This window comes from Fringilla coelebs, assembly GCF_963513975.1.
Source record: "Fringilla coelebs genome assembly, chromosome: 28".
Lineage (NCBI taxonomy): Eukaryota > Metazoa > Chordata > Aves > Passeriformes > Fringillidae > Fringilla > Fringilla coelebs.
Genome location: NC_140054.1, coordinates 5218061 through 5239915, shown reverse-complemented (window position 1 = coordinate 5239915; position 21855 = coordinate 5218061). Strand labels below are relative to the sequence as shown.

At 63.7% G+C, this 21855-nt stretch overlaps 3 protein-coding genes across 6 annotated transcripts; 2 read left to right on the top strand and 1 right to left on the bottom strand.

Moving 5' to 3' along the window:
* Positions 1–77: 77 nt before the first annotated feature.
* Positions 78–5900, bottom strand: LOC311163670 (myotubularin-related protein 9-like). 2 transcript variants are annotated; one of them, XM_084222713.1, is made up of 11 exons: positions 5620–5900; positions 5441–5500; positions 5193–5301; positions 4927–5052; positions 4686–4859; positions 3428–3645; positions 2060–2221; positions 1844–1985; positions 1489–1709; positions 1249–1400; positions 78–1151 (listed from the first exon to the last, which is right to left on the bottom strand). In XM_084222713.1, the coding sequence occupies exons 1-11, from the start codon at positions 5799–5801 to the stop codon at positions 973–975; spliced, it is 1725 nt and encodes a 574-aa protein (XP_084078839.1). In that variant the 5' UTR covers positions 5802–5900; the 3' UTR covers positions 78–972. The 2 variants fall into 2 exon arrangements, with proteins under 2 accessions (XP_084078839.1, XP_084078840.1); XM_084222714.1 differs by lacking the exon at positions 5441–5500.
* Positions 5901–7116: 1216 nt separating this feature from the next.
* Positions 7117–9126, top strand: FAM167B (family with sequence similarity 167 member B). Its single transcript, XM_084222903.1, has 2 exons — positions 7117–7740; positions 8092–9126. Exons 1-2 carry the CDS (start codon positions 7189–7191, stop codon positions 8353–8355), a joined length of 816 nt encoding a protein of 271 aa, XP_084079029.1. The 5' UTR covers positions 7117–7188; the 3' UTR covers positions 8356–9126.
* Positions 9127–9822: 696 nt separating this feature from the next.
* Positions 9823–21487, top strand: LCK (LCK proto-oncogene, Src family tyrosine kinase). 3 transcript variants are annotated; one of them, XM_084222593.1, is made up of 12 exons: positions 9823–10660; positions 13905–14011; positions 14108–14409; positions 14531–14629; positions 14977–15080; positions 15158–15307; positions 15875–16027; positions 17343–17522; positions 18583–18659; positions 18760–18913; positions 19136–19267; positions 20251–21487. In XM_084222593.1, the coding sequence occupies exons 2-12, from the start codon at positions 13910–13912 to the stop codon at positions 20451–20453; spliced, it is 1656 nt and encodes a 551-aa protein (XP_084078719.1). In that variant the 5' UTR covers positions 9823–10660; positions 13905–13909; the 3' UTR covers positions 20454–21487. The 3 variants fall into 3 exon arrangements, with proteins under 3 accessions (XP_084078719.1, XP_084078720.1, XP_084078718.1); XM_084222594.1 differs by lacking the exon at positions 9823–10660 and having other exon boundaries at positions 13667–14011; positions 14108–14189; positions 14319–14409; XM_084222592.1 differs by lacking the exon at positions 9823–10660 and having other exon boundaries at positions 13667–14011.
* The last annotated feature ends 368 nt before the right edge of the window (positions 21488–21855 follow it).

Genomic DNA, 21855 nt, shown 5'->3' with positions numbered 1-21855 from the left:
TTTTTTCCTTTTTCCTTCCTCAAAACTGGGTCCAAGGGCAGAATTCCCAGGCTGGCTCCAGGCTCGGAGCTGCTGGCACGACAGAGGCTGCAGCCTGTGGGGTTTTAGGGGGGGATGTTGGTTTTGTGTGTTCTGCTGGGGGTTTTTCTGTGATCTTTTGGGTTTCTTGGTGTGATTTGCTGGTTTTTTTGGTGTGATTTTTTGGGGGTTTTTTTTGGTGATTTTTTGGGGGTTTTTTGTGATCTTTTAGGGTTTCTTGGTGTGATTTGCTGTTTTTTTTGGTGTGATCTTTTGGTTTTGTTTTTTTTTTTTGTGATTTTTTGGGGGTTTTTTGGTGATTTTTGGGGGTTTTTTTGTGATTTTGGGGGGTTTTTCTGTGTGATCTGCTGGGGTTTTTTTGGTGTGATCTATTGGAGGTTTTTCTGTATGATCTGCTGGGGTTTTTTTGGTGTGATCTATTGGAGGTTTTTCTGTGTGATCTGCTGGGTTTTTGGTGTGATCTGCTGGGGTTTTTTTTGTGATTTTTTGGGGTTTTTTTGGTGTAATCTATTGGAGGTTTTTCTGTAGGATCTGCTGGGTTTTTGGTGTGATCTGCTGGGGTTTTTCAGTGTGATCTGATGGCTTTCTTTGTGCAATCTCTTGGGTTTTTTTTGGTGTGATCTACTGGAGGTTTTTCTGTGTGATCTGCTGGGGGTTTTCAGAGTGATCTGATGTCTTTCTTTGTGCGATCTCTTGGGGTTTTTTGGTGTCATCTGCCGCCCTTCAGCCCCAGAGCCCTCCACGGGCCCTGCTGCATTCCCAGTGGGAAGGAGCAGCTCCCTCATGGAAGAGCAGGACACAGGCAAGGGCTGGGAGAGAGATTTACTGAAACCAGCTCAGGGTGGGCAGCTGAAGGCCGGCAGAGCTTTGTCCCCTGCCCCAGCGCTGCCCACGGGGTCTGTCCTGCACACCCCTCCACGGGAGTCACCGGTGTCACCTCGTCCCGGCTGTCCCCGCTGTCCCTGCCCCAGCTGGGGGCTCGGGGAGGGGCTGGCTCTGTTTTTCCCCCCTGCTCTCCTGCAGGGAGGAGCTGCTTCCCTGCACCAACCTCCAGATCTCCCCCCGGGCCTCCTCCAGGTGCTGGGAGGGACGGATCCAGCGGAGGAAAAATCCTGGTGGAGAAAGGGAGAAGGGGCTGGGGGTGAGGAGGGAAAGGCAGAGCCAGCCCAGCTGCGAGCTGAGGGTGGATTTTGGGAGGATCCCTCTCACCCTGCCACAGCTGGATGCTCTGGGGCTCCACGGAGGGCCAGATCACCAAGGGGTTGTGCGAGTACAGCGGGTTTAGGTACTTGTGCCTCTCCTCGGGCTGCTCCAGCCATGCCCACAGCGAGTGGGTGCTCTCCCTCACCTTGCACAGGCTCCTGGGGACACAGGTGGCACACGTCCCAGTCCCCACCGGGGTTTGGTGTCCCCTGAGCCGTGACAGGGCTGTTTGTCCCCGTGTCCCACCTCTCCCTCTCGTTGTTGCACAGGAAGGTGCCGTAGGCCGAGGCGTAGGCGTTGTCGAAGAGGGTGAGCAGCAGCTGCTCCCCGAACTCCAGCGAGAGCGGGAACTGCCGGCTCAGCTGCCACACGCAGTCCAGGAACAGGAGGAAGAGCGGCGCCTCCTGCTTGCCCCGGGCGTGGGAGGAGGCGGAGCGGGCGCAGCGCAGCTGGAAGGGATGCCCGGCCTGCGGGAGCGAGTGAGTGAGTGAGTGAGTGAGTGAGTGAGTGAGTGAGTGAGTGAGTGAGTGAGTGAGTGAGTGAGTGAGTGAGTGAGCACCCAGCCGGGCTGGCACCCCCTCCCTGCCGACACATCCCTCACCTGGATCCACTCCCGCTCCAGCAGCCCCTGGAAGCCGTGCAGGGTGCGGCAGGCGGGCTCCAGGATGAGCTGGGCCAGCGCCGTCACCAGCAGCGTGCTGTCCGTGCCCTCGGCGCCGTGCACCAGCACCGTGCAGCCCTCCCTGCCGGGGCCACCGGGCCGGGCGTCACCGGGGGCTCAGCGGGGACCAGGTGGGCCAGGGACAGCCCCCCTTACCTGTCCAGGCACTGGGCAGCCAGGCAGGCTGTGCTCAGGGCGGCCTTGACGTGGCTGAGCCAGCGGCTGCTGTCCAGGCGCGCCAGCCAGCGCTCCACGCTCACCGCGGGGTCGGCGCACGCCTCCGCCAGCCGGGAGAAACTGTCCTGCAGTGCACGGCCCCTGGGGACACGGGGACACTGTCACACAGGGACAGGGGGACACTGTCACACAGGGGACACCACTGTGAGAAACTGTCCTGCAGCGCATGGCCCCTGGGGACACGGAGACACTGTCACACAGGGACAGGGGGACACTGTCACACAGGGGACACCACTGTGAGAAACTGTCCTGCAGCGCATGGCCCCTGGGGACACGGAGACACTGTCACACAGGGACAGGGGGACACTGTCACACAGGGGACACCACTGTGAGAAACTGTCCTGCAGCGCACGGCCCCTGGGGACACGGGGACACTGTCACATAAGGGGACAGGGGGACACCAGCCAGGAGAAACTGTCCTGCAGTGCACGGCCCCTGGGGACACGGGGACACTGTCACATAGGGGACACCACTGTGAGAAAGTGTCCTGCAGTGCACGGCCCCTGGGGACATGGGGACACTGTCACACAGGGACAGGGGGACACTGTCACATGGGGGACACCACTGTGAGAAACTGTCCTGCAGCGCACGGCCCCTGGGGACACGGGGACACTGTCACACAGGGACAGGGGGACACTGTCACACAGGGGACACCACTGTGAGAAACTGTCCTGCAGCGCACGGCCCCTGGGGACACGGGGACACCACTGTGAGAAACTGTCCTGCAGCGCACGGCCCCTGGGGACACGGGGACACTGTCACACAGGGGACAGGGGGACACCAGCCAGGAGAAACTGTCCTGCAGTGCACGGCCCCTGGGGACAGGGGGACACTGTCACACGGGGGACACCACTGTGAGAAACTGTCCTGCAGTGCACGGCCCCTGGGGACACGGGGACACTGTCACACGGGGACAGGGAGACACTGTCACACAGGGGACACCACTGCGAGAAACTGTCCTGCAGCACACGGCCCCTGGGGACAGGGGGACACTGTCACATGGGGACAGGGGGACACCAGCCAGGAGAAACTGTCCTGCAGTGCACGGCCCCTGGGGACACGGGGACACTGTCACACAGGGACAGGGGTACACGGTGGCACTGTCACAGCGCCATCCTCCCCTCTCCAGGGCACAGGGACTGTCCCCTGGCTGTGACAGCGCCATCCTCCCCTCTCCAGGGCGCAGGGACTGTCCCCTGGCTGTGACAGCGCCATCCTCCCCTGTGACAGTGCCATCCTCCCCAGGGCACAGGGACTGTCCCCTGGCTGTGACAGTGCCATCCTCACCTCTCCAGGGCGCGGTGCAGCCGCCTCCAGCGCGGGTAGCCGGCTTTGGGCTCGGTGCCGCCGCCGCCGATCCGCGCCTGCTTGGCCGCCTGGGCCGAGCGCGTGTCCAGGACGAAGCCGCGCTCGCCCTCGGCCAGGATCGCCCCCAGCAGCCGCTCGTCCTCCCGGCAGCGCCGGCGGTTGGGGCCTGTCAGGGGCTGGCTGCTGCGGAGCAGGGCCTGGGGACAGGGGGAGGGCTGGGAGGGTCAGCCTGGAGAGGGGAGGGCGCCCGGAGAGCTGGAGAGGGATTTGGGATAAGGGATTGGGGGATGGCACAGCTGGGAATGTCCAGCTTGGAGAGGAGAGAGCTCCAGAATGACCTCAGAGAGGCTGAAGGGGCTCCAGGAGAGGGATGTGGGATAAGGGACCGGGGGACAGGACACAGGGAATGTCCAGCCTGGAGAGGAGAGGGCTCCAGAATGACCTCAGAGTGCCTGAAGGGGCTCCAGGAGAGCTGGAGAGGGATTTGGGAAAAAGGGACTGGGGGACAGGACACAGGGAATGTCCAGCCTGGAGAGGAGAGGGCTCCAGGAGAGCTGGAGAACGATTTGGGATGAAGAATTGGGGGATGGCACAGCTGGTAATGTCCAGCTTGGAGAGGAGAGAGCTCCAAAATGATCTCAGAGAGGCTGAAAGGGCTCCAGGAGAGGGATTTGGGGATAAGGGACTGGGGGACAGGACACAAGGAATGTCAGCCTGGAAGAGAGAGGGCTCCAGAATGACCTCAGAGAGGCTGAAAGGGCTCCAGGAGAGGGATTTGGGATAAGGGATTGGGGGATGGCACAGCTGGGAATGTCCAGCCTGGAAGAGAGAGAGAGCTCCAGGGTGACCTCAGAGTGCCTGAAGGGGCTCCAGGAGAGCTGGAGAGGGATTTGGGATAAGGGACTGGAGGATGGGACACTGGGAATGGCGTCCCACTGGCAGAGGGCAGGGTGGGTTGGGATGTTGGGCAGGAATTGTTCCCTGTGAGGGCGGGGAGGGGTCGGAATGGCTTTCCCAGAGCCCTGGGGCTGCCCCTGGATCCCTGGCAGTGCCCAAGGCCGGGCTGGACGGGGCTGGAACAACTCGGGACAGCGGAGGTGTCCCTGCCATGGCAGGGGCGGCGCTGGATGGGCTCTAAGATCCCTTCGAACCCAATTCTGGGACCCCCTGCAGGTGGAACCCCCCCTTCTGCGAGGCCGGGGGTAGGGGGGATCGGCAGAGGCCGGCCCGCACTCACGGTGCCGTTCTTGGCGTGGAAGTAGCTGAGGACGGGGAAGCGCCCGCCCTGCCGGAACCGCGCCGCCTTCGCCACGGTGTCATCGCCCACGGCCGCGGGCACGATCACGGCGGGCGGGTACGAGGGGCAGGCGCTGAAGTCGCGGTTCACGGTGCTCAGCCGCCACCGGCTCGTCTGCGGGAGAGGCGACATCAGCGGCAGAGCCCGGGGAAGGCGGCGGGTCCGTCCCGGGCGGGCTCACCTGCGAGGCGACCTGCTGGAAGTGGCGCTCGGGGACACGCAGGTGCCAGCCCTGCTGCAGCCGCAGGCTCGGAGGGCGGTAGAAGAACGGGTACAGCATCATCACCGAGTCCACCGAGGAGAGCGCCTGCTCGGGGGCACCGGGGCTGCTCGGGGGCACCGGGGCTGGCACCGTCCCCGTGTGCCAGCGCCGTGTTTACCCAGTTAACGCCGGAGCCAGAGCAAACACGGCAGCGCTTTTCCAACCCTTTGCCGGCCGGGGCTCACCTCGATGGAGCTGGCCACGTTCAGACACTCCTCCATGCCCGGGATCTCCAGCTGCAGCACCTGCAGGTCCTTGCAGCGCAGCGTGATGGTGCCGGAGGAGCCGGAGACCCTGCGGGAGGGGGGTCAGGGCTGGCTGGGGGACACACGGCGACAGCACCGAGCCGCCCTCTCCCCCCGAGGGCCGTGCCGGACTCGAGGCTCTCGTCTGCCACCGCAGCCGGGATGGCAGAGGGGCAAAAAAGCCAAACCTGGTGTCCCGCGGGGAGCCGCCGCTCCGGGGGGGTTGGTACCAGCCTAAATTCTGCACTCTGGGGAGGAGAGGATCGATGGAGGAAGAGGAAGGACACGGCCGGGGGGTGCCCGGGGGAGAGGGGGGGATCCTCCAGCTCAGGCACGGTGACAGGGACAGCCTTGGGGACAGCCCCACCTTTTCTCCACGGCGTCCACGTTGCGGATGAGCAGCCAGAGCTCCAGCTCGCCGCGGGGGCAGGAGGAGAGCAGCAGGTGGTGGCTGGTGATGCACAGCGTGCCGCGCACCGCGGGCCGCCCCTGTCGCGACAGCAGCACGTCCTCCACTGTCGCCGTCTTGATCAGCTCCGAGAACTCCATGGGCGCCGCCTGGGCCCGGCCGGGGAGGGAGGAAAGGGAAAAAAGGGGAAATCCTGCGGCTCTCGGAAACCCCTGCCCTGCGCGTCACGCGGCGCCCTGCGCGCTGTCCCCTCTCCGCGGCGACACTGTCACCTCCGGCAGGCGGCAGCGCCACATGGCTCCGCCAGGCACTGGGGAAACTGAGGCACAGGGGGCTGAGCCGGCTGTGCCGGAGGAGATTTTTGGGGGGAACGGGATGCAGGGAGCAGCTCCGGGTCCTTCCCCGCCCCGCTGGGCTGCACTCCGGCTGGCAGGGTCCCCACGGGCTCTGCTGTCCCCAAAGCCACCCCGGGGCTGGGGACGGGGCAGGAGAGGAGGAGGAGGAGGAGGAGGAGGAGGAGGAGGAGGAGGAGGAGGAGGAGGAGGAGGAGGAGGAGGAGGAGGAGGAGGAGGGTGGGTGGTGGGTGGCGGTGCTGCTGCCCCGGCCACCCCTCTGCTTACCTGCTCGGGCTGGGTGGCAGATGGGGACCTGGGGGGACAAGCGGGGACCTGGGGGGACAAGCAGGGTGCGAGCAGGGGACCTCAGAGTGCCAACAGGGACCTGCCGGCCATGAGGAGAGGGTTTTTTGGGGTGCAAACGGGAATTTTAGGGTGCAAACCGGGAACCTGGGGGACAAGGAAGAGTGAGGGTGCAAGGAGGGGATCGGGGGCACCGGGAGAGCAAGGAGGGGACCCCGGGGTGCCAGCGGGAGAGCTCGGGGTGCGAGGGAGGGGATTTGGGGGTGCAGGAGGGGGAGTTGAGGCGCCTCGGGATGGAAGCGGGAGGTGGCCGTGTCCCCGCACAGCCCGGCCCGGCCCGGCCCGGCGGATGTCGGGTTTAAGGTGGCCCGGCCCGGCCCGGAGTGAGGCGGCGATGCCCGGGGCTGGGGCTGAGGCTGGGGGGGGTCCCTGCGTGCGCTGCGACAGTGAGGGGACACGGGGGGGCCGTGGGAGGGGACACGCGAGGGAACAGCGGGACTGGGGAGCGGCGCGGGGGGAGCACGGGGGGGATTTGGGGGCTACTCTGGGGGGGCGGGAGGGGACGGGGGTGGGCAGGAGAGAGCCCGGGGGACGCAGGTGAGACCCCCGAGCCACCTCCGCTGCCCCTGGAGCCCTGCGGGCGGGGGGGAGGCGGCACAGGACAGATCCGGACGCGGCTCCACCTTAAGGTCCCGTCCGGGTGCGGGACCCCGGCTGCCCCCCCCGGGCACCCCCTCCGCCCCCCCGTTTCTTTTTCCTTCCTCGAGCTTTTTTGGGCCCCCCAAGAAGCGGGGAGGGGCGGCTGAGGACGGGGATAAATCATTGCCGCTCCTCCGTGCCCGGTGATGGCTCCGTCCGGGAACGGGGAGGCTCCTCCCAGGCGGAGACAATGATGTTAAAAAAGAAAAGAAAAGGAAAAAAAAAAAAAAAACAAAAAACCAAAGAAAAACCAACAACGCAACAAGCCAAAAATACTCCTCTAGATAAGGAAATTCCTGCCCATCGGGTTTGTCCTCGAGGGGTGGATAAATCGCCGCGAACCGGGCGCAGCTGGGGCAGGGAGTGGGTGGGTGGTCGCGGGCAGGGCGGGGGCTTCATCCACCCGCGGGGAGGCGTCGGGGGCGCAGAGATCAGCGCGGCTTTTGGGGCCGCTGGGCTTTGCCCCACCATGGCTTTCAGCCAGCTGAAATTCAAGGAGCTGGGCGAGGAGGAGCCCACCTGGGAGCAGGAGAACCTGGAGAGCCTGAAGGCGCTGGCGGCCAAGCTGAAGCTGCAGACGCGCCGACCCTCGTACCTGGAGTGGGAGGCGCGGGTGAGGGGGCAGCGCTGGGGCAGCCCCGGGGCACGGCGGAGCCCCCCGCAGCCCCGGGAGCAGCAGCCCGGCGGCGTTTGTGGCTTTGCCACCCTGGAGGCGGCTCTGGAGTGGCTCAGGACGGAGCTGGTGAGTGGGACGGCGACAGGGACAGGGGGACAGGGCTGGGGGCAGATGCGGGGGTCTGAGCTCTCCTCACCGCCCCGCGGGGTGTGCGCGGATTTTCCCGAGGTGTTTCGCGGCTCTGCGGTGCCACTCTGCCGGGGTGGTGGCCTCGTGGGGGTCACCCCCCTGTCACCCCCTCGTCACCCCTCCTGTCGCTCTGGGGGTGGCACAGGGGACACGATCCGAGCCGCGGCCGTGCCCAGCCTGGCACCGCGGGCGGATCGCGGGGTTCGCCGCCTGGCCGAGCCCCATCCCCGCTGCCCGGGCAGCCGATCCCGCCGCTCCGTGGCTCCATGCCCTTCCCTCTCCCCGCAGCGGGAGATGCAGGCCCTGGACCAGCGGCTGGCGCAGCAGCTGCTGCGGCTGCGGGCGCGGCTGCACCGGCTGAAGGTGGAGCAGGCCTGCCACCAGCACAAGGAGATGCTGGACGACGCCACCTTCGGCCTCGAGGGCTGCGAGGAAGACTCGGATCTGCTGTGCACCATCCCCCCCAAGGCCGCCTTCCTGCTCTCCACGCCGCTCAAGCACATCGGCGTCACCCGCATGAACATCAACTCCCGCCGCTTCTCGCTCTGCTGAGCCCGCCCGGGGCCGCGGCGCTCCCGAGGGACCCGGGGAGGTCGTGGTGACACGCTGAGGTGGCGCGGGAATGTCACCGTCCCCATGGGTGTCACCATCCCCAGGGCACGGGAGTGTCACCATCTCCCCATGGGCATGGGAATGTCACCGTCCCCATGGGTGTCACCATCCCCATGGGCACGGGAATGTCACCATTGCCCCATAGCACGGGAGTGTCACCATCCCCATGGGTGTCACCATCCCCAGGGCACGGGAGTGCCACCATCCCCCCATGGACACGGCAATGTCACCATTGCCCCATGGCACGGGAGTGTCACCATCACCGAGGGGCACGGGAATGTCACCATCTCCCCATGGGCATGGGAATGCCACCATCCCTGCTGGCACAAGAGTGCCACCATCCCCATGGGTGTCACCATCCCCAGGGCACGGGAGTGTCACCATCGCCGAGGGGCACGGGACTGTCACCATCTCCCCGTGGGCATGGGAATGTCACTGTCCCCATGGGTGTCACCATCCCCATGGCACGGGAGTGTCACCATCTCCTCATGGGCATGGCAATGTCACCATCCCCGCTGGCACAAGAGTGCCACCATCCCCATGGGTGTCACCATCCCCCTGGGCACAGTGAGTGTCACCATCCCCAGGGCATGGGAATGTCACCATGTCACCATCCCCCCGGGCACCGAGAGTGTCACCATCCCCCCGGAGCCTTTTGGGGCCTGGTCCTGGGGGCGTTGGGGTTCAGCCCGGTGGGGAATGTGGGGAGCAGCCCCCGAGGGGGAATAAAAGGGGGCGAGGCTGAGAGCTGGTGGCTTTTCCTTATCTGTGCCTCCAGATGTGGCTCCCCCGTTTTTTGGGGCGGGTGACACCTCCAGGTGCCGCTTGGGGATGCGACTTTGGCAGAGCCCGGAGGGAAGCAGCGCCAGGGGAGCCGTGGGATCATTCTGGGGGCTGCTCCTCCCTCCCAGGGGGGCCCGAATGTGCCCCCCGAGCTGCCACATCCTCCCCGCCCCGTCACCTCTGGGCTTCCTGCCTGTGCCTGCGGCTTCCCGCCCGATCAAAGCAGCCAGCACAATGCTGCTGTGGTTCCGAGCCGCCTCCGGAACGGCGCTGCCACCCCCGGGGGCACCGCGGTCCCCTCCGCTCCGGCCCCGGTCACCGCGGCTCTCAGGCTGCCCAGGGCGGCGGTGACACGGCGGTGGCACGGCGGTGACACGGCGGTGACAGCCCGGGGGGGCTCCGAGCCGTGTCCCACACAGTGACAGCACACGGGGGGACCTTGGGGCGCACGGAGGAGGGTGGCAGTGCCAGGAGGGGACCCCGGGGTGCAGCGGGGCGCTGCCAGGCTGGCTCGGAGCGCGGCCGGGGGACAGCGCGGGGACAGAGGGGCGCTGGCAGCAGGTGCCACCCCCGGGGCTGTCGGCGTGCCCTCGCCAGGGGACCGGCGGTGGCAGGAAGCCATCGGGGTTTGTCACTCGCTCTTGCGGTCGGGGGCGAGCTGAGAACGGGCTCCGCTCGCCTTCGCTCATGAGGCGGAAACCGGGGCGAGGCGGCGACAGCGACAGCGCGGCCGGGCCGGGGGCTCCGCTCCGCGCCCCGAAAGGCCCGGGGGGCTCCGCTCCGCGCCCCGAAAGGCCCGGGGGGCTCCGCTCCGCGCCCCGAAAGGCCCGGGGGGCTCCGCTCCGCACCCCAAAAGGCTCGAGGGACTCCGCTTTGCACCCCACAAGGATCAAGGAGCTCCTCTCTGCACCCCAAAAGGATCGGGGGACTCCGCTTTGCACCCCACAAGGTTCGAGGGGCTCCTCTCCGCACCCCATAAAGCTCGGGGGGCTCCGCTTTGAACCCTCCCGACTCGGGGGGCTCCTCTGCGCACCCCAAAAGGATCGCGGGGCTCCTCTGCGCACCCCAAAAGGATCGGGGGGCTCCTCTGCGCACCCCAAAAGGATCGGGGCGCTCCTCTGCGCACCCCAAAAGAATCGAGAGGCTCCTCTGCGCACCCCAAAAGAATCGAGAGGCTCCTCTCTGCGCCCCAAAAGGATCGGGGGGCTCCTCTCTGCGCCCCAAAAGGATCGAGAGGCTCCTCTCTGCGCCCCAAAAGGATCGGGGGGCTCCTCTCTGCGCCCCAAAAGGATTGAGGGGCTCCTCTGCGCACCCCAAAAAGATCCGGGGGCTCCTCTGCGCACCCCACCCTGCTCGGGGGGCTCCCCTCCGGCTGCCGAGGATGAGGAGGATGTGACGGGCGCGGCCCGGCGGGACATGGCACAGTGAGAGCGCCGCTCCTCGCCCGCCCCGCTGCCGCCAGGTGAGAGCCGGGGGTCCCCAGGGGGGGTTTGGGGGGCCCAAGGACCCCTCGGAGGGGTGGAAAGGGGGGTTCGGGCCCGTTCCGGGGGGGATGGGGGGATGGGGGAGCCAGGCTGGGCTCTCCATCCCTCCGGGGCCTCCCGGGGGGGACAAAGGCGCTGTCCCCGTGTCCCCTGTCCTGCGGGGGGCAGCGATGGTGGCCTCGCAGGGCTCTCCCCCAGCCCCATTTCCTGCAGGAGATTTGTCCCCAGGGCAGAACAATTCTGTCCCCAGGGCAGTGCCCGAGGGACAGGCGGCAGCGTGGCGCCGGCCTCTCGAGGTTGGTGCCCAGTTTGGGGCTTCAGGGCTCAGAAATTCCAATTTTTGACACCAAATTGGGGCTTCAGGCACTCAGAAATTCCCATTTCTGCGGTTCAGGCACTCAGAAATTCCCATTTTTGGTACCAAATTTGGGGCTTCAGGGCTGAGAAATTCCCGTTTTTGGGGTCCAGGCGCTCAGAAATTCCCTTTTTTGGTGCCCAACTGGGGCTTCGGGCATTCAGAAATTCCCATTTTTGGAATCCAGAAGCTCAGAAATTCATATTTTTGGGGTTCAGGCACTCCAAAAATTCCCATTTTTAGGGTCCAGACACTCAAAAATTCCCATTTTTGGGGATCCAGGCGCTCAGAAATTCCCATTTTTGCGGTGCCACCCCCTCCCTGCTGCAGTGGCACCCTTGGGGACAGGCCCACGGTGGCCCTGCCAGGCTGTGGAGGGCTCACAGCTGGCTCACAGCTGGCTCAGGGTGGCACCCAGGCGCGGGGACAGCTCGGATTTCAGCTCCTCACCCTGGTGACAAACCAGCAGGGTGGCAGGGACAGCACAGGACAGGGCAGGGAACCCAAACCCAGACAAAAACACCCCAAAAAGAGAGGGGACACACACCTGGCAAAAACACCGAACGCGCTCGGGGGCGCCTCCCCGCCCGGCCCCTCGGGCACAAAGAAATTCGGTTGCGCTAAAAAAACAAAAAAAGCGACTTCAAACAGCCTTTTTTTGGGTTTTTTGGTGTTTTTTTCTTGTGGCCCCGGCGCAGGTGGAACGGCTGCCGCCGCTGCTGCGCGGTGGAAATCGCGCTGCGGCTTTGGGGCCGGGAGGGAAAAAGGGCGAAAGAGCAACAGCTCCCTGCGGGGAGGCAGGAAAAACAGCTCGGGGTCCGAGGGTCTGGGGAGCGCCTCGGGGGGTTTGGGGTTTGGGGTTTCTCAGCTGATTTATTTGGGATTTCTCTGCCGATTTATTTGGAATTTATTTGGGATTTCTCCTCTGATTTATTTGGGATTTCTCCTCTGATTTATTTGAAATTTCTCCTCTGATTTATTTGGAATTTCTCCGCTGATTTATTTGGGATTTCTCCGCTGATTTATTTGGGATTTCTCAGCTGATTTATTTGGAATTTTTCCACTGATTTATTTGGGATTTCTCCTCTGATTTATTTGGGATTTCTCCTCTGATTTATTTGGGATTGCTCAGCTGATTTATTTGGGATTTCTCCTCTGATTTATTTGGGATTTCTCCGCTGATTTATTTGGGATTGCTCAGCTGATTTGGGATTGCTCAGCTGATTTATTTGGGATTTGGGATTTGGGATTGCTCAGCTGATTTATTTGGGATTTGGGATTTGGGATTTCTCAGCTGATTTATTTGGATTTCTCTGCTGATTTATTTGGGATTTGGGACGTCCCCTGCTCCTCTGGGGACGCTCCCTGTGCTCCGGTCACCACCGGGCCCGAGGGTGGCTCCTCAAAAATCAAACCTGGAGGGCAGACTGGGGGTTGGACCGGCAACCCTGGGGACCCCAAACTCTTCTTAGGGGCCCCAAACCCTGCCTGGGGACCCCAAACCCTGCCTGGGGACCCCAAACCCTTCTTAGGGATCCCAAACCCTCCCTGGGGACCCCAAACCCTCCCTAGGAATCCCAAACCCTTCTTAGGGACTCCAAACCCACCTTGGACAGCCCAAATCCCCCCTGGGGACCCCAAACTCTCCTTAAGGATCTCAAACCCTTCTTAGGGACCCCAGACTTCCTCTGGGGACCCCAAACTCTCCTTAGGGACCCCAAACCCTCCCTGGGGACCCCAAACTCTCCTTAAGGACCCCAAACTCTCTTTAGGGACCCCAAACCCTTCTTAGGGACCCCAAACCCTCCCTGGGGACCCCAAACTCTCCTTAAGGACCCCAAACCCTCCCTGGGGAACCCAAACTCTCCTTAGGGACCCCAAACTCTCTTTGGGGAGCCCAAACCCTTCTTAGGGACCCCAAACCCTCCCTAGGAATCCCACACCCTCCTTAAGGCCTCAAACCCTCCTTGTGGACCCCAAACCCATCTTAGGGATCCCAAACCCATCACAGGGACCCCAGACCCACCTTGGACAGCCCAGCCCCCCCTCTTGGGGACCCCAGCCTCTCACTGAACGGGCACCACGTGCAGGGGGCACAGCTGGGGCGGTGACACACCTGGGCTGGCGCTGGTGACAAAACCCTGCGGAAGTCACGCCTGGGATGAGGGGCTGGGGACGAACCCGGCCCTGTGGGCGTGAGGGATTCTGCGGAAGAGACTTTTCCAGGGGCCCACGCGCCGCTGCCGGGGTTGGGGCACGCTCAGCAGATTTGGGAAGGTCAGAGGTGCCCACAGGGTTTGTGCCATGCTCAGCACTCTCAGGAATTCCAGATGTGCCCAGATTTGTGCCATAATCAGTGTTTTTGGGAAGGCCAGATGTGCCCACAGGGTTTGTGCCACATGGATGGATGAATGATGGATGGATGGGTGGATGGATGGATGGATGGATGATGGATGGATGGATGATGGATGGATGATGGATGGATGGATGGATGGATGGATGGATGGATGGATGGATGGATGATGGATGGATGATGGATGGATGGATGGATGGATGGATGGATGGATGGATGATGGATGGATGGATGGATGGATCCATGGGGGATGGATGGATGATAGATGGATGATGGATGGATGATGGATGGATGGATGGATGGATGATGGATGGATGGATGGATGATGGATGGATGGATGATGGATGGATGGATCAATGGATCGATGATGGATGGATGGATGATGGATGGATCCATGGATGGATGGATGGATGGATCCATGGACGGATGGACGGACGGATGCAGGAATGAGGATGCCCTGGAGCATGAGCAGAACCAGCGCTGGGGCTGCCCTGTGTCCCCGTGTCCCCCACAGCCACCATGGGCTGCTGCTGCAGCTCGGACTACGACGAGGACTGGATCGAGAACATCGACATCTGTGAGCGCTGCAATTACCCCATCGACCCCGACAGCAAGCGCCAGGTGAGGAGGGGGCACAGACCCCGACCCGGTGCCCCAACCCCCCCGAGGTGCCCAAATCCCGGGCTGGGGGCTCACGGGGCTCCTGTCCCCTGCCAGAGGCCGATCCGCAACGGCTCCGAGGTCCGAGACCCGCTGGTGTCCTACGAGTCCGCGTCCCCTCCGTGCTCCCCCGTGCAAGGTGAGGCATGGCTGCGGCCCGGGGGGCTGTGCCACCCCCAGATTGGTGTCACTGTCACCCCCAGATTGGTGTCACTGTCACCCCCAGACTGGTGTCACTGTCACCCTGCCCCTGCTCTCGTCCCCGCAGACAAGCTGGTGGTGGCACTGTACAACTATGAGCCCAAGCACGACGGGGACCTGGGGCTGCGCAAGGGGGAGAAGCTGCGCGTGCTGGAGGAGTGAGGAACCCCAGAGGGGATGGGGCAGGGCCTGGGGGGCCCACTGGGGGGCTGGGGGTCTCACTGAGGGTCTGGGGGTCTCACTGGGGGTCTGGGGTCTCACTGAGCCCTGTCCCTGCAGGAACGGGGAGTGGTGGAAGGCGCAGTCGCTCACCACGGGCCAGGAGGGGCTGATCCCGCACAACTTCGTGGCCTTGGTGAACAGCCTGGAGCCCGAGCCGTGAGTGGGGAGGGGTGGATGGATGGAGGGACAAAAGGATGGATGGATGGATGGATGGATGATGGATGGATGGATGGACGGACAGATGGATGGATGGTGGATGGATGGGGGATGGATGGATGGATGGATGGATGGATGGATGGATGGATGGTTCCATGGAGAGTTGGATGACTGATGGATGGATCCAAGGATGGATGGATGGATGGATCCAAGGATGGATGGATGGATGGATGGATCCAAGGACGGATGGATGGATGTGTCCCGGTGGGATCTGAGCTCTGGCAAGGAGCCTGCAGCATCCCACCGAGCCCCAGCGCTGGGTTCCCTAACCCTGCCCCGCTCCCCAGGTGGTTCTTCAAGAACATCAGCCGCAAGGACGCCGAGCGGCAGCTCCTGGCCTCGGGCAACACCCACGGCTCCTTCCTCATCCGCGAGAGCGAGACCTCCAAAGGTGCCGCCCGCGGGTCCCCAGGGGGCTCGGGGGTCCCCAGCAGGGCTCGGGGGTCCCACGGGTGTCCCTGTCCCCAGGCTCGTACTCGCTGTCCGTGCGGGACCTGGACGAGAGCCAGGGAGAGACGGTGAAGCACTACAAGATCCGGAACCTGGACAGCGGCGGCTTCTACATCTCCCCCCGCGCGCCCTTCGGCAGCCTCAGGGAGCTGGTGCAGCACTACACACGTGGGAACGGGCGGGAACGGGCGGGAACGGGATGGGAACGGGTGGGAACGGGGCGGGAACGGGATGGGAACGGGCGGGAATGGGGCGGGAACGGGATGGGAATGGGCGGGAACGGGGCGGGAACGGGCGGGAACGGGGTGGGAACGGGGTGGGAACGGGGCGGGAACGGGCGGGAACAGAATGGGAACGGGAAGGGAAGGGAAGGGAAGGGAAGGGAAGGGAAGGGAAGGGAAGGGAAGGGAAGGGAAGGGAAGGGAAGGGAAGGGAAGGGAAGGGAAGGGAAGGGAAGGGAAGGGAAGGGAAGGGAATGCAGTGGGGTGGGATGGGACAGAACAGGATGGAATGGGGCAGGGTGTTATGGGACAAGATGAAATGGGAAAGGGACAGGATGGGATGGGATGGGATGGGATGGGATGGGATGGGATGGGATGGGATGGGATGGGATGGGATGGGATGGGATGGGGTGGGATGGGATGATGGGATGGGATGAGCAGGCCCGCAGCTCGCAGTGGCCCAGCCCAGCCCGGGTGCCCCGCGCTGGCCCAGCTCTGTCTCCCTGCGGCCCAGGCAGCTCCGACGGGCTCTGCTGCCGCCTGGGCAAGCCCTGCCGGACGCAGAAGCCGCAGAAGCCGTGGTGGCAGGACGAGTGGGAGGTGCCGCGGGAGTCGCTGAAGCTGGTGGAGAAGCTGGGAGCGGGGCAGTTCGGAGAGGTCTGGATGGGTGAGTCGGGGTGAGAGTGGGGCACCAGAGTGAGCAGCGGGATCCTCCAGCCGGGATCTCGCACGGAGCAGCCAGCGCAGCCCAAGGTGCGGGACTGCGGCTTTGAGGGTCCTGGAAGGAGGCAGAGCCCAGCCCAAACTTCCCTTTTCTCCCATCCCTGCATCCCTGCTCTGCTGCTGGAGACAGAGGGGAAGTGTGGGATCATGGAGCTGGAGAGCTGCTGGCTGTGTCCCCACTTGGGAGTGTCCCTTTGTGGCTGGAATGTTGGAGCAGCTGGGGGGGCTTGGAGGGAGATGCAGCCACAAAGACCCTTCCTCTCCCTGAGTGCTGCGGTGGGGACGCCACCAGGGCTGCCCTGCTCCCCTCCATCCCTCCCCATTTCCCTTTATCCCTTCCCTCCATCCTTCCTCTCTATCCCAGCCCCTTTCCCTCCATCCCTCCCCTCAATCCATCTCTCTCTCCCCTCCATCCCTCCCCGTTCCCCTCCATCCTCCCCCACACCCCTCTGGGGGTCTCACCTTCCACTCCCACACCTTCTGCCTGTCCCCCCAAGTCCCCCCCGTGCTCCCAGCACTCCTCCAGCCCCCCTCCCACCCCAAACCAGCTCCCCACGCCCCCCTGTCCTCCTGAGCAGCACACACCCCCCCAGTGCCTGCTGCTGGCTGCCAGCGTGGCCCCAGCACCACCGAGCCCCACCACAGCAGCATTTTGGGCCCTAAAGCTCCATCCCCAGCCAGCCTTTACTCCTCCCACCCAACTTTCGGAACCTCCAACCCCTCCTGCTCAGCTTGGGGTGCTCGTGGAGCCGCCCTCCTCGGCTGGAGCCGCTGCCCGGTGTCTTGATCCCGTTTTTCCCTGGTTTTCCCCCGTTTTGTGGAGACAAACAAAACTTAGTGAAAGTTGTAAAGCTGGTATGTTTATGACAGTGCTGGACACACGTGGAGATTGCTGTCTTTAAAAGACGTGCGTGCTTCTGGGAGCTCTAGATCTTTTTTTATTTATCTCTCAAATACATGGGCATGCAATTTCACAATAGGTTTATACTTATTCATTTTTATTACAAATTTCGTGTGACATTTGCTGCTAGTTCTTCTTTCTCAGAAAGAATTCTTAGGTCGGGTTGACTTGCTCACAGCAGTTTGTCCATCCGTCTTTCTTCTTCTTATCCCTGTCTTTTGACTGAAGCCGTTTCTCTGAGCCTAGGCTTTTTGTGAGAACAGCCAGCCAGACTAAACACCGACGTTTTCGAACTACAGACTTAAAAATGTATATTTCCCTTAAATCAAAACGGATTTCTGCTCTGCCTCCCCCCAAGGCTTCTACAACGGGCACACCAAGGTGGCAGTGAAGAGCCTGAAGGCTGGCAGCATGTCCCCCAGCGCCTTCCTGGCCGAGGCCAACCTGATGAAGAAGCTGCAGCACGCGCGGCTGGTGCGGCTCTACGCCGTGGTCACCAAGGAGCCCATCTACATCATCACCGAGTTCATGGAGAAGGGTGAGCCCACCCCGGGGGGCTCCAGGGGCTGCCCCAGCCTCAGGGAGGTGGCCACGGAGCTCTGGGGTTTACAGGATGGAAATGGTCTTTGGGGTAAAGTTCGAGATGGGAAAAATTCCCGTCTAAAGTGGCAGAGAGGTGTGTGTCCTGGGCATTGTCCTGGCAGGGGGGACAGAGCCTGGCATGGTCACTGCCACCCAAAGTGTGTCCTGGGCATTGTTCTGGCAATGGTGACAAATCTTAGGAAGGTCCTTGTGGCCCAAATTGGGTCCTGGGCATTGTCCTGGCAGGGGGACAAATCTTAGAGAGGTCCTTGTGGCCCAAATTGGGTTCTGGGCATTGTCCTGGCAAGGGTGACAGAGCCTGGGGTGGTCCCTGCAAGGTGGGGGTGGCACAAATTGGGTGCCACAGGGATTGTCCTGGTAGGAGTGACAAAGTCCAGTGTGGTCTCTGTGACATTGGGGTGACCCCAGTTGAGTCCTGGGCATTGTCCTGGCAGGGGTGACCAAGCCTGGGGCGGTCCTTAAAGCCTGGGGTGACCCAAACGGGGTCCTGGGCATTGTCCTGGCAGGAATGACCAGCCCTGGGGTGATCCCTGCTACCCAAACTGTGTCCTGGGCACTGTCCTGGCAGGAATGACCAGCCCTGGGGTGGTCCCTAAAGCCTGGGATGACCCAAACTGTGTCCTGGGCATTGTCCTGGCAGCCCTGAGGTGGTCCCTGCCACCCAAACGGGGTCCTGGGCACTGTCCTGGCAGGGACACAGTGCTGTGCTGGTCATTCCTCAAACTCCTCCAGGGATGTGACTGCAGCACCTCCCAGTGCAGGCTCCAAAACCAGTGAAAATGAAAGATTGGCAAGGTGGAAATTTGTTGATTTTAGAGATTGTTTTGCCTCCAGCCCTGGGGAAGCTTTGCCTTTGTTCTCTCCCACCTCCAGCTTGGGCCAAAAGCACTTTCTGTGTTCTCCTGGCCACATTCCCAGAGCTTTTTTTGGGGGGGACAGTGCCCTTGTGACCCCCCAGGGCCCTCAGGAGCTGAGAACTGCTGCTTTCATCTCAGGCAGCCTCGTGGATTTCCTCAAGACCTCGGAAGGAGTCAAGCTCAGCATCAACAAACTCCTGGACATGGCAGCTCAGGTGAGGGGGGAGCAGAGAGATGGGGATGGAGCTGGGAGAGCTCTGCCGGGCTGGAGCCGTTAATTAACGACTGCAATTCATTAATAATTACAAATCCCAGATTGCTGAAGGCATGGCTTTCATCGAGGCCAAGAATTACATCCACAGGGACCTGAGGGCTGCCAACATCCTGGTCTCGGACACTCTGTGCTGCAAAATCGCCGATTTCGGGCTGGCCCGGCTCATCGAGGACAACGAGTACACGGCTCGGGAGGGTGAGCCCCGCCCGGCCCGGGGGTCGCAGGGCTTGGGGACATCGGGAGGGGGAGCCTGGATCTCCGGGGAGCTGCAGGAGAAGGATGTTTTCCCCTTTTCCATCTGGCTGCCGCGGGCTCGGGGGGCTCAGCCACCAAAGCCCGGCTGGGGACTGTCCCCCGGGATTAACCCCGCGATCCCCGCTCAGCCAGGGCGCTTCATCCCCTCCCTCCGCCTCGCAGGGGCCAAGTTCCCGATCAAGTGGACGGCGCCCGAGGCCATCAACTACGGCACGTTCACCATCAAGTCGGACGTGTGGTCCTTCGGCATCCTGCTCACCGAGATCGTCACCTACGGCCGGATCCCGTATCCAGGTCGGGCTTTTGGGGCAGCAGTGGGGCCGGCACGCCCTCGGGGTGTGTGTCTGTGTGTCTGCGTGTCTGTGGGGGTGTGCGTGTCTGTGTGTGTGCAGCGCTGCACGCACGCCGCTGCCAGCCTGGCTCCCTGCCCGCCGGGGCTGCGCCGCCCGCCGAGGGCACCTGGGCAGGGGTGGCGGGGGTGGCAGGGGGGACAGGAGTGACAGGGGGCGGGAGGTGCCCCCCATGCGGGGTTTGGGAAGGTGGGGTGGTAGCTGTGACCCTAAAGGGGTCCTGGGCATTGTCCTGGCAGGGGTGACCAATCTGAGAGGGGGTCCCTGCCACCCAAATTGGGTCCTGGGCATTGTCCTGGCAGGAATGACCAAGCCTGGGGTGGTCCCTAAAACCTGGGGGTGACCCAGAATGAGTCCTGAGCATTGTCCTGGCAGGGGTGACCGAGCCTGGGGTGGTCCCTAAAACCTGGGATGACCCAAAACGAGTCCTGGGCATTGTCCTGGCAGGGGTGACTGAACCTGGGGTGGTCCCTGTGGCCCAAAATGGGTCCTGGGCATTGTCCTGGCAGGGGTGACCGAGCCTGAGGTGGTCCCTAAAACCTGGGGGTGACCCAGACTGGGTCCTGGCAGGGGTGACCAACCCCAGGATGGTCTCTGTAACATTGAAGTGACCCAAAATGTGTCCTGGGCATTGTCCTGGCAGGGGTGACCGAGCCTGGGGTGGCACCCAAACCATGGGGGTGACCCAGACTGGGTCCTGGCAGGGGTGACCAAACTGAGGATGGTCTCTGTAACACTGAGGTGACCCAAACTGGGTCCTGAGCATTGTCCCAGCAGGGGTGACCGAGCCTGGGGTGGTCCCTAAAACCTGGGGGTGACCCAAAATGAGTCCTGAGCATTGTCCTGGCAGGGATGACCGGCCCCAGGGTGTCACCCCCACCACGGGGGTGACCCACCCTGACCCCCACACGGCTGCCCTCCCTGCAGGCATGACGAACCCCGAGGTGATCCAGAACCTGGAGCGCGGTTACCGCATGCCGCAGCCCGAGCAGTGCCCGCCGGAGCTGTACGAGCTGATGAGGCAGTGCTGGAAGGAGAGCCCCGAGGAGCGCCCCACCTTCGACTTCCTCAGGAGCGTCCTCGAGGATTTCTTCACTGCCACCGAGGGCCAGTACCAGCAGCAGCCCTGAGCCTTCGGGGTCCCCACAGACCCCACGGACACTGCCCCGGGCTGGGGGTGAACTCTGGGAGGATTCCAAGCGCTCCAGAGCTTGGGAGCAGCAGATTTGACTCCTTCAGGAGGGGCTGAGCAGACCCCCAAGCGCTGAGGGATGGCAGACGGTGCCCACCCCGCTGTCCCTGCCCTTTCCGGGGGTACAGCCAGGCCCCAGCCCCTCAGGGCTCCCCTCAGCCCCCGGGCATGGCCAGAGCAGACCCCCAGGTGCTGAGGGATGGCAGAGGGTGCCCACCCTGCTGTCCCTGCCCTTCTTTGGGGGCACAGCCGGGCCCCAGCCCCTCAGGGCTCCCCTCAGCCCGCTCTGTGCCCCCTTCACCCCCCAAGGATGGCCAGAGCAGACCCCCAAGCGCTGAGGGATGGCAGAGGGTGCCCACCCTGCTGTCCCTGCTCTTCCTTGAGGCACAGCCATGCCCTAGCCCCTCATGGCTCCCCTCAGCCTCCTCTGTGCCCCCCTCACCTTCCGGAGATGGCCACAGCAGACCCCCAAGCGCTGAGGGATGGCAGACGGTGCCCACCCCGCTGTCCCTGCCCTTCTCCGGGGCACAGCCGGGCCCCAGCCCCTCAGGGCTCCCCTCACCTCCCAGAGATGGCCACAGCAGACCTCCAAATGCTGAGGGATGGCAGAGGGTGCCCACCCCGCTGTCCCTGCCCTTCTCCAGGGCACAACCGGGCCCCAGCCCCTCATGGATATCCCCCTAGCCCCGCAGGGCTCCCCTCACCTCTCGGGCATGGCCACAGCAGACCCCCAAATGCTGAGGGATGGCAGACGGTGCCCACCCCGCTGTCCCTGCCCTTCCCCGGGCCCCAGCCCCTCAGGGCTCCCCTCAGCCCGCTCTGTGCCCCCCTCACCGCCCGGGCATGGCAGGAGCCCCCCCAGCAGCGCTAACCACTGCACCCCCTCGGCTGTGGGACGCTCCCTCTCCCCCCCAAGGCGTTTGCAGGACCCGTCCCACAATAATTTGGGGGAAATAAAGGCATTTGCAGCGGCGGGGGCCTCGCAGGGCCGGGCTGCCATGGGGTGGGGTATGTGGGGTGATGCCCGCGGCGCACGAACCCCACTGAGGGCAGACGGACCCCACTCGCACCAACCCAGCCCGAAGAGCCCCTGGGACCCCCGGGACACCTCCGACCCCAGCCCAGCCCTGGGATCCCCCCCTCGCCCACCCCTTGCCCTGGGGTCCCCCCTTCCCCGGGATGGTTCAACCCCCCGACCCCCCCCCTCAGGGAATGGTTCCTCCCCGCCCACCTGGACCCTCTCCTCTCTTGCCCCCCCCCTCAGCGATGGTACAGCCTCCCCCCCCGTCCCCCGCCGCAGTGGTACAGCCCAAGCTCCCCCGGCGCTCAGCCTAACTTGC

Bases quoted from the DNA above. Each gene is read 5' to 3' on its own strand.
- LOC311163670 (XM_084222713.1), bottom strand. From the start codon at position 5,801: ATGGAGTTCTCGGAGCTGATCAAGACGGCGACAGTGGAGGACGTGCTG. The intron at 5,302-5,440 runs GTTTGGCTTTTT...CCCCTCCCGCAG, and splicing joins GGCTCCCCGCGGGACACCAG to GGTCTCCGGCTCCTCCGGCA. The intron at 1,986-2,059 runs GTAAGGGGGGCT...TGGCCCCGGCAG, and splicing joins GCTGCCCAGTGCCTGGACAG to GGAGGGCTGCACGGTGCTGG.
- FAM167B (XM_084222903.1), top strand. From the start codon at position 7,189: ATGATGTTAAAAAAGAAAAGAAAAGGAAAAAAAAAAAAAAAACAAAAA. The intron at 7,741-8,091 runs GTGAGTGGGACG...CTCTCCCCGCAG, and splicing joins AGTGGCTCAGGACGGAGCTG to CGGGAGATGCAGGCCCTGGA.
- LCK (XM_084222593.1), top strand. From the start codon at position 13,910: ATGGGCTGCTGCTGCAGCTCGGACTACGACGAGGACTGGATCGAGAAC. The intron at 14,410-14,530 runs GTGAGGAACCCC...CTGTCCCTGCAG, and splicing joins AAGCTGCGCGTGCTGGAGGA to GAACGGGGAGTGGTGGAAGG. The intron at 18,660-18,759 runs GTGAGGGGGGAG...TACAAATCCCAG, and splicing joins TCCTGGACATGGCAGCTCAG to ATTGCTGAAGGCATGGCTTT.